Source organism: Taudactylus pleione, unplaced genomic scaffold (genome assembly GCF_031769625.1).
Source record: "Taudactylus pleione unplaced genomic scaffold, aTauple2 ptg000183l, whole genome shotgun sequence".
Taxonomy (NCBI): Eukaryota; Metazoa; Chordata; class Amphibia; order Anura; family Myobatrachidae; genus Taudactylus; species Taudactylus pleione.
In genome coordinates, this window is record NW_028284585.1 from 8,530,304 (window position 1) to 8,545,721 (window position 15,418).

General features: G+C 47.0%; 1 protein-coding gene across 1 annotated transcript in view; it reads right to left on the reverse strand.

Moving 5' to 3' along the window:
* LOC148519769 (UPF0462 protein C4orf33 homolog) overlaps positions 1-15,418 on the reverse strand; it is a 67,079-nt gene that overhangs the window by 19,622 nt on the left and 32,039 nt on the right. Inside the window, exon 3 of the mRNA XM_088476099.1 lies at positions 1,225-1,285. Coding sequence (XP_088332225.1) covers positions 1,225-1,285 — 61 coding nt within the window. The remainder of the gene's footprint in view (positions 1-1,224; positions 1,286-15,418) is intronic.

The following is a 15,418-nucleotide window of genomic DNA, read 5'->3' on the forward strand; positions in this document are numbered from 1 at the left end:
AGGTTATTAGGTCAACATTTAACATATTGACGGTCAAATGGACAAAGATATACAAGTGTCGCATATCAAATGAATCAGCACAGTCTACTGGCACATCCTAGTCACATCATGACTTAGACGCATTTTCGGCAAGACGCCCAGTGCTAGCAGTCTCATGGGATCTGGCATGCCATGAGGGCTGTTTGGAGCGACTGCAGCAAAGGTGTGTAAGGACACATCTGTAGCATGGGGTGAAATAATTCTACGTCTCATCCGCGATCAAGAGCCCCATCCTCACAGTGAACAGGTCTGGAAATAAACTGTCCCATGTAGTGATGTACATTGCAGAGCTGCCATTCACCTTGGCAACTGGCTTCTGCTCCCATAAAGGTCCTTTTTAAAGCTAAACCCACTAGGGTAGGGATTGAGATTGTGAAGAAACTGGAAGAGTACAGTAAGGATGCTTGAATCAAATTTTAATTCCTAGTAATTCCATGATTTATTTAAGAGTAATAGACTATCAGTGACATCACTACCATACCTTTCAAATTAGATATTTCAGCCAGTGTAAAAGAGTATTATGAGGCTTATTTTAGAACATGATGCAAGAGAAATATTGTTTTATAATTCATAGCAAATAATCACATACCATTGCTAAGCTTTCCAGTGTAGTGTAGTCTGACTAATGACAACTGACATCTAATTGGTAGGTTAAGCTACAGAACATCAATGCTCTTTGCACCATGCTAATAAACAAACCACTTAGAGCACATGATATTTATAAGAAACCCTTTGAAAAGTTGACTCATCACCCTTATATTATATTTACTCCAATCGCTTCATAAGTCTTTACCTAAACTTAGGACGACAAGGGCATGACATTGCTATAATAAACCAGGCCTAACCAAGTCTACCACAACATCCTGGAGAAATCTGTTTTATGTATACAGAATTCTAGTTTTAAGCTGGGTGTATAGTCAGCAAACATTAGTTGTATGGTATTCATACTTATTTTGAATATGTTATGTACTTGCTCAATTTAAGGGGAATTTCCATTAATTACTGCTAAAGGCTGCAGTCCTGGATGAACTCTCAGAAAATAATTGGCTGTAGTAATTAGGTGGATATCGCAGAATCTGATTGGCAGGTAGTGGTGCTAACAATCAACCCATTCATCACTGACCAACTTATACAAATGTTTTCAGCTGTCCAAATTTTAACATAAATGAAAAATACAGTACTTACGGTCCAAGCTCAACTTCTAGATAGTGCTCCTTTTCACTATTTAGGAAAAAAGCTTCCACCACTTAAAAAAGAAAACAAAAATTATTATTACATTTTATTTATAGGGCGCCAGAAGTGGTCCGCAGCACCGTACATACAGTGAAGGGTACACAGAACATTACTTTACAATACAGTAACCAAAATATAAACAGAACACAAGTAACAATTAGCAACACAATTCTCCATACACAATACAGCTGGGAAGGTGAAGGCTGTCATAGAAGTGCTAGAGAAGAAGGTTGTGAGTCAGTGGGGAGGAGGACCCTGCTCCTAGGAGCTTACAATCTACACTACAACATTACATAATGTTGAAAAAATATTTATTTGTACAGTACACACAATAGCTAAAGTTAAGTCATGATGATGACTACGCAAATTCCGGTCTAGTAACAATGATAACAAGAGATATGGTAAGAACTTACCTTTGTTATCTCTGTTTCTACGAATTCCATAGGGTCCACAGGGTTGACCTTGGGGTATAGCTGGATCAGGATCCATGGGCACCACACAGTTAAGCTTTTAGCTCCCAGGATGCACTTGGGTCCTCCTCTATACCCCGCCCCCGAGCCACAGGCACCTCAGTTGGTAAGCAGCCTAGGCCGGAGGAGGAGACTAAACAGAGAGAAGGAAGACTGGAACACACAAGAAACCATACTCACAAAAATGGGAGATGGAAAACCGGTGACCAGCCACACAGCCCAATTGAAGCCAGGTGCGTCAGGGCGGGCGCCCTGTGGACCCTATGGACTTCGTAGAAACAGAGATAACAAAGGTAAGTTCTTACCATATCTCTTGTTTTCTACTTCAGGGTCCATAGGGGGTCCACAGGGTAGACCTTGGGGATGTCCCAAAGCAGTTCAACTAAGGGCGGGGACGCTCCTGTGCTGAAAGGAGCACCCGGCGCCCAAAGGATGCATCCTGAGAGGCGAAGGTGTCAAAAGCATAGAACCTGAAAAATTTTGAATTGAAGACCAAGTGGCCACCTTACACAGCTAAACAGCAGAAGCGCCACGTCTAGCAGCCCAAGAAGGACCCACAGAACGAGTGGAATGAGCCTTAACAGAGGCTGGCACAGGTAAACCCTCCTGTGCATAAGCCTCACAAATAACGGAACGAAGCCAACGGGCTAACGTTTGTTTGTTGGCATGCCAACCCCTCTTGTGAAAACCAAAGAGGATAAACAAGGAATCAGACTTCCTAACGGAAGCCGTCCGGTCCACATAGATTCTAAGCGCCCGGACCACATCTAAGGAAGTCTCACCAGCTGAAAGATCAGGGGACTGAAAAACTGGCACAACAAGTTCCTGATTAATGTGGAACTTCGAGACCACTTTGGGCAAAAACTCAGGACGAGTGCGGAGCACCGCTCTGTCCTGGTGAAAAATCAGGAAAGGAGGGCGACAGGAAAGCGCCCCCAATTCAGACACCCTCCTGGCAGAAGCAATTGCCAGGAGAAAAACAGCCTTAAATGTCAGCCACTTGAGCTCCACCGACTCAAGAGGCTCAAACAGAGGACCCTGCAGGACCCGTAGAACCACCGCCAAGTCCCAAGGAGCCACAGGAGGCACAAAGGGAGGCTGGATTCTGAGAACACCTTGGAAAAAGGTGTGAACATCCGGCAGTATTGCAATCCGCCGTTGAAACCACACAGACAAGGCGGACACATGAACCTTCAGAGATGCAAGGCGTAAGCCGAGGTCCAATCCTGATTGAAGAAATTCCAAGATCCTAGAAACTCGGAACACCTGAGGATCATAATGTCTGGACTCACACCACTGAAAGTAAGTGTGCCACACCCTGTGATAAATCCGTGCTGAAGCAGGCTTGCGTGCCCTGAGCATGGTATCAATAACCGAACTGGAGAAGCCCCGAGACCTCAAGACGGCTGTCTCAAGAGCCACGCCGTCAAAGACAGCCGACCCAGATCCGGGTAAAGGCAGGGCTCCTTGAGACAACAGGTCCCGACGCTGAGGAAGAAGGTACGGCGCGTCCATGGAGAGGCTCCTGAGATCGGAGTACCAAGGCTGTCTGGGCCACACCGGAGCCACCAGCACGAGCGTGCCGCCGTCCTGCTTGAATTTCCGCAGAACCCGAGGAAGTAGGGATATCGGAGGAAACAGATACGCCAGGTGAAACGTCCATTTCACCGACAGCGCGTCCACCAGACTTGCGCCTGCGTCTCTTGTCCTTGACCCATAAACGGGCAACTTGTGATTGTGACGGGAGGCCATCAAGTCCAGCTCCGGCAGTCCCCACCTGTCCACGAGTAGCTGAAACACCTCTGGGTGAAGCGACCATTCCCCGGGATGCACGTCGTGACGGCTGAGGAAGTCCGCTTCCCAATTGAGGACTCCGGGGATGAAGACCGCCGAGATCGCTGGAATGTGACACTCCGCCCAAGTCAGGATGCGAGACACCTCCGACATCGCTGCCCGACTGCGAGTTCCTCCTTGGTGGTTGATATACGCCACCGTGGTGGCGTTGTCGGACTGCACCTGTACCGCCCTTCCGTGAAGAACGGGACCGGACGACTGAAGGGCCCTGTATAGTGCCCGCAGTTCCAGGATGTTGATGGGGAGAAGTGCTTCCTCCGCAGACCAACGACCCTGGAGAGACAATGAGCCGGTCACTGCCCCCCAACCCCGGAGACTGGCATCCGTCGTGAGCAGGACCCAGACCGGGATCCAAAAGGGGCGCCCCTCGACCAGATGAGCTGTCTGAAGCCACCAAGCCAAAGAGTGCCGAACCTCCGGAGACAACACCAGCACCTGAGAGCGGATCCGGTGAGGTAACCCGTTCCATTCCGATAGAATCAGCCCCTGCAGGAGCCGGGAATGGAACTGGGCAAATTCCACCATGTCGAATGTCGACACCATGGACCCCAGAACTCTCATAGCCGAATGGACCGACAGGCGGCGACTGCTCAGGCAACTGCGTATCCGCAGCTGTAGGGAGGCGACCTTCTCCGGAGTCAGGAAAATCCTTTGCTGACGCGAATCCAGCAGGGCTCCCAAATGAACCATCCGCTGTGATGGACTCAGGGAGGACTTTTTCCAATTTATCAACCACCCGTGTGCTTGCAGGCAAGCGATCGTCAGGTGGAGATGTTGAAGCAGTACCTCCGGGGAGCTTGCCAGCAACAGGAGGTCGTCCAGATACGGCAGCAGCCGTACATTCTGGTTCCGAAGATGTGCGGCCATGACCGCCATAATCTTCGTGAACACCCTCGGTGCAGTGGAGAGACCAAAGGGTAGCGCTCGGAACTGATAGTAGTGTTGAAGGATAGCGAACCTCAGATACCGCTGGTGCGAAGGTGCTATCGGAACATGGAGGTAGGCGTCTTGGATATCCAGGGACACCATGTAATCCCCCGGTTCCATCGCCAGAATGATGGAACGTAACGTTTCCATCCTGAACTTGGGAACTCTGAGGAATATGTTCAGAGACTCCAAGTTGAGGATAGGGCGATGAGGACCATTGGGTTTCTGCACCAGAAACAGAGACGAATAATACCCCGTCCCTCGTTGTGATTGAGGAACGGGAACAATGACCCCTGCTTTCAGCAAGGACTCTATAGCCTCCTGAATCTGTAACGCCTTGGTCTTGTCCTGAGAAGGACTGGTGCAGAAAAACTGGTGGGGTGGTCTGTGCCGAAAAGACAGGGCCCTGGGAGACCACTTCTCGAACCCAGGCATCCGTGGTGGTATTGTGCCAGCACTGGGCAAATAGAAGAAGTCGGCTTCCCACTCTGAGGTCCCCCAGAGGGAGGCCCGTCCCATCAGGCCGCAGGTTTATCTTCCTGCTTGGAAGAAGGGCGCCCGGCACTCCAGGCTTGCTTCTTGGGTTTAGAGGCAGTCTTACTCGTAGACTGTCTCGGGAAGGACTGACCTTTTGCCTTACCCTGAACCCGAAAGGAACGAAAAGCCGAACTCCGAACCTTAGCAGGCAGTGCCGCCGAAGGGAGGAAAGCCGACTTGGATTTAGGCAGGGTATCCACTATTTTGTCCAAGACCGGACCAAATAGTAATTCCCCATTGAAAGGTAAGGCCTCCAAGCCTTTCTTTGAATCAGAGTCCGCTCTCCAGGACCGCAACCATAAGGATCGGCGGGCAGACGCCGCTGCAGCCGATACCCGCGAAGTCAGCAGACTAGCATCTAAAGAAGCTTCCCCAATGTAAGAAGCAGCGTCCCTCATCTGTCCCAACAACGCCCTCTGGACATCCGGAGCGTCGTCCGGGAAGGTATCTTCCAATGCATTGGCCCACCCCTCAATGGCCTTGGCCACCCAGGAGATGGCCATGGACGGTCGGGCCACCGCCCCGGAGAGGGAGTAAATAGACTTTAAGCAAGTCTCAACTTTCCTGTCCGTGGGATCCTTCAGCGAGGATATCGACGGTAATGGTAAGGTAGCGCCCCGAGTTAAACGGGTGACATGGGAATCCACCGCCGGTGGAGTTTCCCATTTTTTACAATGTGCCTCAGGGAAGGGATAACTAGCAGCCAACCGCTTCTGAGGAAGGAATCTCTTACTGGGCGCCTGCCAAGCTACCGCCATATGATCCGTCAACTGATCCGACAGGGGAAACACCGCAGAAGCCACCTTCGACTTAGGAACCAGTGCCTCATCCTCTATAAGAAGAATGGCTCGCACCGCCCTAACCAGTGCTCGCACATTAATGGACGACTTGGTATCCATTTCCTGGACCGAGGCGTCCGAGTCAGTGTCATCAGGGACCTCCCCATCATCTGAGGAACCCTCTGAGTCCGATACCTGAGCCGCCCGCGCCATGAGTGGGCGTTTTGAAACGCTAGAAGGCATGTCAGTCTGCAACATTGACTGAAAGGCCGAGGATGCGGCCGCCAAATTTTGCACGGAGTTGGAGAGCACATCCACCCAGGGTGGAGGAGTCGCCATAGGGGCCTGAAAAGGTACCACAGGCTGCTGCGGCACAAGGTAAGCCTGTATATACATAGGCAACCCCGCATATGGACCCACAGACTGAGACCCAGGAGGACTCCGCAATAACTGCGGGACACCCGGGGAATGGGGGATGGTCGGCTGGGATAACGCCCTAGTAGGGAGAGCAGTCGGGACCGACAGACGGTCCACAATAGACACCAGCACTTGAGAAAACATCGCCCACGGTGGTTCCTGCGTCAGAGAAGGTCTGGATGGGCCAGGAGCCACCTAGCTCAGACTACACAGGCCATCCTGTGACAAATCCTCCCTATCCACTCCTGCAGAACAGCGTCCGCAGGAGGCCAACACCGGAGCCACTGAGCGCTCAACCTCCTCGTCTGACATGACAGAATATATTATATATCTGGCAACAGGGCAGAAGTAAACGCACTCACCGGTGTGTTGAACAACAGCCCACAATATGGCACTGTGTCGCACACAACTGTATGTGACGAACCTCACAAATACGTGATTTATATAGGTGAGGTCTGTAGAAACGCCCCTCCCCCACACACCTGTAGGGCTTGTAGGAGAAGTAAAGGGACAGGTATAAGCTGACAGTAAGCGGAAAATAAGCACAGACAGGCAGCACTGGCAAAAGTCACATACCATGCAGAGAAGATATACTCACTGCACCTTTCCACTACAATCTACCTGCCTAAATTCAGTGTCTGGGAGGGCTATAGTGCTGTGTACACTGTCCTTAAATCAGGGGAGAGGTACACAGGAGGACCGGTCCACGTGCTCCCTGAGATCTGCGTTGCCACAAAGAAAATGGCCCCCAGAGACCTCAGAGGAGGAGTGGCTGAAGAGTCTGCAGCTCAGCGACGCCAAACTGCGTGCTGAAAGGTGCGCTGAGCTGAGGGGAGGAGCCGCTTAACAGGGAAGGCTTCCTCCCCTGGCTGGCCATAACCCCAGGGATGCTGGCTTCCCGCTTGCCTGTTATCCCTGGTGGTCTAGTGGTCCCAAAGGTTATGGGGGGCCCGCCGCCACTACCAGCAGCCTCCGGTCTGTCCCCAGGACCGGAGGCTAAAGGACTGCATCTTAAGGCATTCCGCGCGCCGCCGCTAGCCAGCGACGCGCGGCTTACCTGAATCCCCAGCGACTCCGGCAGCAGTCCTGGGAGGTAGACAGAGTCCGGCTAGTATGGACTCTGTCCTCCCGCCGCGATCCCCAGATCAGTACTGGCGTCGCGGTGCCAGTCGGGGATCAGAGCGGCAGTGTGGGCGTCTGTATAGACAGCCCTTCGCTGCTGTCTGTAGTAAAAAGAGAGATTAAAATAAATAAAATCTACCCTAAAATAAAAAGCTTCTGGGGGCTGCTCCTGCAGCCCCCCTGCGCGGTGACCGACTCCGGCCGGGCACCAACTTACACTGAGGTGCCTGTGGCTCGGGGGCGGGGTATAGAGGAGGACCCAAGTGCATCCTGGGAGCTAAAAGCTTAACTGTGTGGTGCCCATGGATCCTGATCCAGCTATATCCCCAAGGCCAACCCTGTGGACCCCCTATGGACCCTGAAGTAGAAATGTTTAAATTCCTGAGCTGTTCCCTTCTGTGTAGGAGATATAAATAACTACATGCTTTATACATATACGAAAAAGAACTAGAAAAAGCAGAGTCCACTTTTGTTGTGGACAGAGGGCTTGCCCCTTGCCTTGGACATGGCTCTCCTACTACTACCAACTGCGCCCAATCATAGCACTTACCTCTCCTTCTTCCGCTTTCTAATACTGCATATTATTATAAATACCCATTAACACTTCATGTGTGTTCCCTTTTCTGCCTTCTTTTGCTCTTCCTGCTCACCGCTTTGTCATCAGTACACTGTTTCTCTTTTCCTTTCCCAGTTCTACCCCTTTCAGACTAGTAGCAAAATCCATAGTTATTGCATGTGAACCTGGGATTTTGCTTAGTCTAAAAGGGTCCTTAAGAAAAACCTGGGTTGAGCGACTCAGCATTTCAACCCAGTTAGTTAGAAGGGTTGAAATTCCCGATCTACCCGGGTCGCTATGAAGTGTAAACGGGTTACCCGGGACCATTTACAGCACAGAAAGAGGCGGGTCTTGGAGATGATCTCATCTCTAAGTGCTGGCACTGCACCAACGTGGCCGACCCGGGAATAAGCTGCCTGTCTGAAAGGGATCTCAGCCGGGTTGTATCTGGGTTGCACCTGCGTTCAAATTACTGGGTGCGATCCAGCATTTTGATCTAAATGGAGTATTATTTGTTTTCATATATGTTCCCCATTATATACACACAAATCTAAAATAATACATAAGACAACTCCCATATAGAATTTTGCATTTTAAAATAATATTGTTACTATGACAAAAAGAAAGACACTCATTAATGTTGCTTATTGTGCTATGATACATAGAGATGAAATGTTTTATCCTCTGACTCAAAAGCACAAATTGCAGAGCTACTGAATTGCTTTCCATTATGTTCAGATTTTGAGTAGTCCACTCTTGTAGATATGCGTCTTTAATTCATATTTAATAAGTTTCATTTGGTCCAAGTTCGAAAACATTCAATCTTTATCTTGATGTGAAATACTTAACATGCATTTATTCAAAGCTGCTAGTGGGCTGTAAAACATCTCTAATTGATGTAGTGGAATGGAAATGTGTTATTCTTTACTGCTGGTGTAAGAAGAATGCTGCCATTACTAATTGGTGTTTTTGTTAAACAGTGGGATTTAGATTGTTAAGCAGCCCCATTAGAGTTTACTGAATGACCACTTTAGGTGTTAAAATTATAAATATTTATGTAGCTATACTGATATTCCTCACTGTGATCAAAGCAATTGAGATCCAAGTGTACAAATGATATGTGCGAACCAAATACATTGGTAGTTTCTCCTTTAGGTATAAAGCAGTGAAGTGAACCTGGTACAACCTGTAACGTATATCATCAACAATTACAGACTATGTTACACAGCTGATGCAAATGTGAACGGTTAGCTTGCATTTTGAAGCAAATAATGTGCCAGTATAAAACATACAGTATAATCGCAAACACTTAACATTACCATAAATATCAAGTCTTTCAAAAAAAAATAATTGAATGGGTTTATAAGCCCAAGAATACAAAATTTCTTAAAAGAAAGCCAGGAGCCAATACAACCCTCTTTTGAAACAGAACCTGTAAACAATTACCTGTATTTAAATGGCCCACTTGCTATATCTTTATTGAGGGTACAATAGGTATGAAACGTGATGCCTTTGCCATGATTTCTGAAAAGTCACACAGGTACTCTCAATCAAATACTAAACATGGCATTTGGCAAATGGCATTGACTCTGAGCTGGTGTTTCATGAAATGGGCTCTCATATGGCAATTTGAGGCAATGTATTCCACAACATACTGTTGTTCTATTAAAATGCCTCCTGCAGCTCTCTGTCAATGGCTTCCTGCCCTCTAACAATTTCATGTAGTACTCGACAGGGGTGTCCGCTATTCCCCCTTGTTATAGAGCCTTTAGTTGTAAAAAAAAAAAAAAAAAGGGGTTATTCCCAATATCACAGTGTGCCCATCAGACACTGCAGATCTAACACTGCACTATGACTCTCTCCCCACCTGCCTTTGGGAGTTCTTTGGAATCTGAACAAGGGAATACAAACTTATGGGGTCCAACAAAACAATATGACTTTCTGTATGCTGCTAACAGTTGAGTCTCCACGATGTATAAGATAATGATAGTTCCATCTCCTCTGGAGTAATTCCCCTCTGTAATTAAATAGGAACCTTGAATGTGTGTCTTCTCCCCGTCCTTGTCAGATTTATGTTGGCGTTGTTGCTACCAGATTGGACTCCTCGTCCATGCACATGGGGTGGACTTTTCCAACGTTGATAAAACACTGCAAACAAATTAAAGAGCTGATACGAGTCCTCACTGAGGTCAGAGTGTTTCTACCCCTCCAGGGTATGAAAAGCACTCTAATAAACTCATATGGAAAATTGCAGCACTGTGATATCGGAAAGCGCTGGCGCTGCATCCAGGAGATCCTGACTTCTGGTGCTTCCTACTGAAATGAATACAGTGAACAGTATATTTGTAAAATGGAGTGCAATATGAGTATTCTGAATAACTCATCAAAGACACTGGAGAAGGTGTGGCACCCATGACTTATCCAAGACAAATCATAAAGACAATTCACACTAATGCTGCCTCTCCACTAGGCGATTAAACCTAGCGATTGAGCATTAACGACCGTCGTTATCACTCAATCGCTTGGTAATCGCCCACAAATCAGCCAGTAAAATGTTAAAGACGACCAGGGATGCGCGTGCCCGCTGGTCGTTTTTAACATCTATCATCGCCCGAACATGACGATCAACCTGACGAACGCCGTCAGGTTGCCATGTTCGGGGATGATTGATCTGCATACACTTAACATCTGAACGTTCAGTGTATGCACTTCACCCCTAGGGGGACGACAACACGATTATGATGTCGTAATTGTGCCGTCATCCCCGCATCTAGTAGTGGATGGGCAGCTTAAACCCTCCTTGTCTAATATCAGTCTGTCATCTATGTCTGGCCAAGCATGAGGCTCAGGCCCTACTTTGGCTTGTGGAGGCTGCCCCCTACCTTCCCCTTCTTTCCCTTTCCCCCTTCTTCCTCATAGCCATTGTTACATTACTCTAGAAATAATCCAATGTGTACATCACTCTAGAAATATTGTTTTGTCATTGCTTAATAATATATGCTGCTCCTCTTCATTTGTTGTATAACATATACAGTCATCTAATAAAATTGTCTTTGAAAAAAAAAAAAAAATATTTGCATGTAGCTCACTGAACAGCATTTACACAAACAATGAATTATTTATTAACAGTTTCGTATATAGCGCAGCATATTCTGTTGCTCTTTACAATTCAAAACATAAATAGAACAAAACTGGGTAATAACAGACAGATATATAGGTAGGAAGGCCCTGCTCCTAAGCTTACAATCTATAGGGAAATAGGCATTGATACATAAGGATAGGTGCTATTTATTGCATTTTGATCCAACCAGAATGCAGAGTTTCTTGTGGGCTGCATGATCCAGTCACACAGGAATGTCGGCCAAATATCAGGAGGATGTGAAAGAAAGACAATGTGTGAGGTTATGTGTGGACTGTAACAATGTTATAACTGCAGTTTATTTAAGATACAGTTTATGATTTTGAAAATAAAACTAATGCTAGTCCCAGTGGCACTAGTCCTTTCTGCTGGATAACTGATTGGAGTAGACAAACGCTTATAAAGTAGGTTGCAGAGCTCAGGGGAGAACGTTTGCAGACCTACATATTCTAACTCCGTGTTATAATGTTTTGAGAGAAAGTAGCTTTCTTTATTGCATAGTTTGATAGGTTAATGTAGGGAATTTTATTGCAATGTGCAGAAGTTGTCACAGTTATGCCGCATACACACTAGACAATGTTTGTATGTGGCGATATCGTCTGCAGCGGGACCCGGCGGGGGTGCCGACATTGGTAAGTGTATACACACTTACTAATGTTGGCCACGATGAATGACGGCGTGGGGGTGGGGGCATGCTGCATTCGGCCGACTGGGGATATTGTTAACGACACGCGGGAGCTCACACCGTTGGTCGTTCAGTGCATACACACTGGATGATATGAATGATAACGTTATCGATCATATCGTTCATAAGGATCGTCTAGTGTGTATTCTCCTTTTGCGGGAGAAAGACAGATGGACGTGCAACTGTGGATAGGAATTGAAGTTAAAAAGCAGAAAAGTGCCAAACTGATGCTACCATAGTGACAGAAAATACATTGCCTTGTCACACAAGGGACGTGGCCACATGAGACATAAAAACAGTCTTATCATCACTATGGGCCTGATTCAGATGTGGACACAGATCCCACTGCAATGAATCCATACGGACGAAAATATGCAAACACCAGCCTCAGCCTGCAGCATGAGACGACCACCTCCAGTGTCTGACATCCGCCGGTCAGTTACAAAAGCAGGAACATCGGTTGCACATCGACCTTTTGGGCAAGCCTGTGCTGTCTCAGACAGAGTGTCTCTCCTCAGACAAAGGGGTCTCTGCAGCTGCAAAATTATTTGCAGAGGCTTGCTAGTTCACACCATGAAAACGATCCCAACACGCCTGCATATTTCTTACCTTACCCTGCCCACCTGTCACTCACTTTGCTAATAAATCCTCCCTGCAATTGCCATAGCTAATCCATGCGTGTGCAGTGCAGATGTGCCGCATGGGACAAAAAAAATCGCTCCACTGTGTCCACCATCGACATTGTGTCCATCTCTGAATCCGGCCCTATGTCAGTATGGAGACTTCAGAACACTGCATAGTTCTGGCAATACGAGACCTAGGGGCTGATTCAGAGCTGCTCGCAAGCGGCTCGATGTTACCCCAATGGCATGCTCCACCGCCGGCATGAGCAAGACCCGTCAAGCGACTGCAGCTCAGTTGCTACGGGTCTCGCTACAAGACGGGGCGGATGTCGATGGTGTGTGACAGCTCGCCCCGTTTTGTAGGCGGGGAGGGGGGGTGGCTGCACAAACGCAAGCGTTCCCTTAGGAATGCCTGGCGTTTTGTGGGCGGCCCTATTGACATCACTAGTGATGTCAGTGGTGGACTTCCTACTCTACTAGAGCAGGAAGTCCACAAGGGCTTGCGGGAGCCGAGACCCTACCACAGGGTCTCGTTACAAGCCCGATGGTCGCGATAATCGCGACAGACTCCAGGCCGCTCACACAAGCTGTGGGTGGTCACCCACAGCTTTGCGAGCGGGTTGGAGACAAAAAAAACAAAACACTCCCTGATTCAGAGCGAGCGGCTCTGAATCAGGACCCTAGTCTGAAGTTCCATTATGACACTAGCCTATACTTTTCAGACCAACTGTCAACATTTTTATGTGGGACAAAATCTAAATAAGGTTTTTATTTATAACACTGTTGACTTTATTCGGTTAGTGTATGTAAATAAATATCTATTCATTTTTGGGAGGGGTAGTAATGCAGGCAAATGGGTCTATTACTGTAGTATAAAGTAAAATAATAATAAAAAAAAATATTCTCTGTGTTATTTAGAATGTACTTTTAAGATTATATTAAAAGGGAAAATATTCATAAACACTTTCTGAAAAAAAAGATGAATTTTCATAAAATGTAAACAAGCTCTTTATAATAAAATACTATTGTAAGGATATTGCCCATTACATACTCAAGAGTCCACTACATGCCACAAACCCCTGGGAATTTGGAATTACTCACTCTGGGCCTGATTCAGACCCGCTCGCGAGTGCTGAGCGCTCGCAAGCGGGCCGATGTTGCCCAAGTGCACATGCGCACGATGGAGGCAGCTCCGTTGTGCGCATGTGCGAGACCCGTGTAACGACGGCTCGCAAGCGGGTCGATGTTGCCCAAGTGCGCATGCGCACGACGGAGGCGGCTCCGTCGTGCGCATGCGGGAGACCCGTATAACGATGGCTCACAGCTATGCGAGCGGCCAGGAGGCAGCTCCAAAAAGGAGGAGGGACGGCCCTGATTCAGAGCGAGCGCTCTGACAGAGCGTCTGGCTCTGAATCAGGGCCTCTGCCCTTTATAGTGCCTTAAAAACGTTTTAGTTTACTTATTAACTTTTATATAGCACAGCATACTTTGCATCGCTTTACATATGCAAACAAACACAGTGATACCACAAGACTGGGTACTGTATTAACAAACAGACAGTAGGAAGGTCCTGCTCACAATCTACTGTATATGGTGCTATAACACTGTTTTTATAATGCATTATTTTTTAGGTATTTAAAGAATGCCTCGAAACAGCACCTTTTCTTTACTTGTGATTACGTTTGCCATGCAAACATTTCACAACTAGTTTTCGATATAATTAGCAGGAAAACATAGAAATCAATTTGTGTTCCCAGTTTCCAAGTTAGCATATTCAGCTCATTGTGTGACAGATTGTCACATATCTTTTTCACCAAAGAGGATTTTGTACAGGGGATTTGTCAGTCATTTAAATACTTTGAATAATATTGAAAATTGTGTATAAACAGCTAATAATGTAAAGACGAAGATTTAAACATGTGGATTTACATGCTGTCTATGTTTAGCGATTTTAAAGAAAATTACGTTTGCAAAATTAGATAATATGTATAGTATGTGCTGAGCTACTCTGTTGCACAGCTGGTATTTAGGAAGCTCTGATGGATCTAAGAGTTTATAACAAATGACAATTCAATTACGGAATCTTCATTTACTCCAGTGCAGGTCTGAGCTTTGATAGGTTGGTGATGGCCAAGTGATTTGTGTAGGGGATAGAAGCCTGCATTATATATAGATTTCATCAGCTTTCAAGTTTCTCTACAAATGGTTTGCATTTATATATGTCCGCTGAGGGATGTTCTGGCGCCAGAATCCCAAAACACGGACAGGACACCGGCGCCAGAATCCTGACGGCATCCCGATGGTAAGTACAGCGGGCGCCCTTAGCTGTTAGCTGCGGGAGGGGGATTAGGTTTAGGCAGCCCGGGGGGTTTAGCGTTAGGCTGCGTGAGGGGGGTGGTTAGGGTTAGGCTACGGATAGGGGGGGTTAGGCACCACCTTGGGGGGGGGTTTAGGGTTAGGCACATAGGGTGGAGGGTTAGGTTTGGGCATTAAGGGGAGAGGGTTAGGTTTAGGCACAAACGGGGAGGGTTAGGGTGCAGAACAGTAGGGTTAGGGGGTGAAGGAGGGAAGGTTAGGGTACTTACGTGTCCCTTGTCAGGATTCCCAGCATCAGGATGCCGCTGTTGGTCTTTTGACAGCCGTCATCTGAGTGCTGGGCTCCCATCCCCAACCCATTAGCTGATGTAATAGTCTGATAAGAATTTTTTTGCATTTGCACTTTTTGTTTATTCATCCATTAAAGATGAATTTCAGGAAGGATGTTGGCATCCATAGATATTAATGTTTATGTGTAGAACATGTCAAAAATTGAACAACAGCATCAGAGAACAAAACACATCACACAGTGCTCTTTTTCACTGCATCCTGTCTTTACCAAATGGAAACCATAAACCATTTTAGCAAACAGAGAAATGCTAACAACTATAAATATTTGGTGCTCTGATTTTACTACACATACATTGATTATAAAATACAGCATATGATAAATAAGCTGTGCCAAGCACGTGCACTTTAAGTGAGACTTCATTGAGAAAAA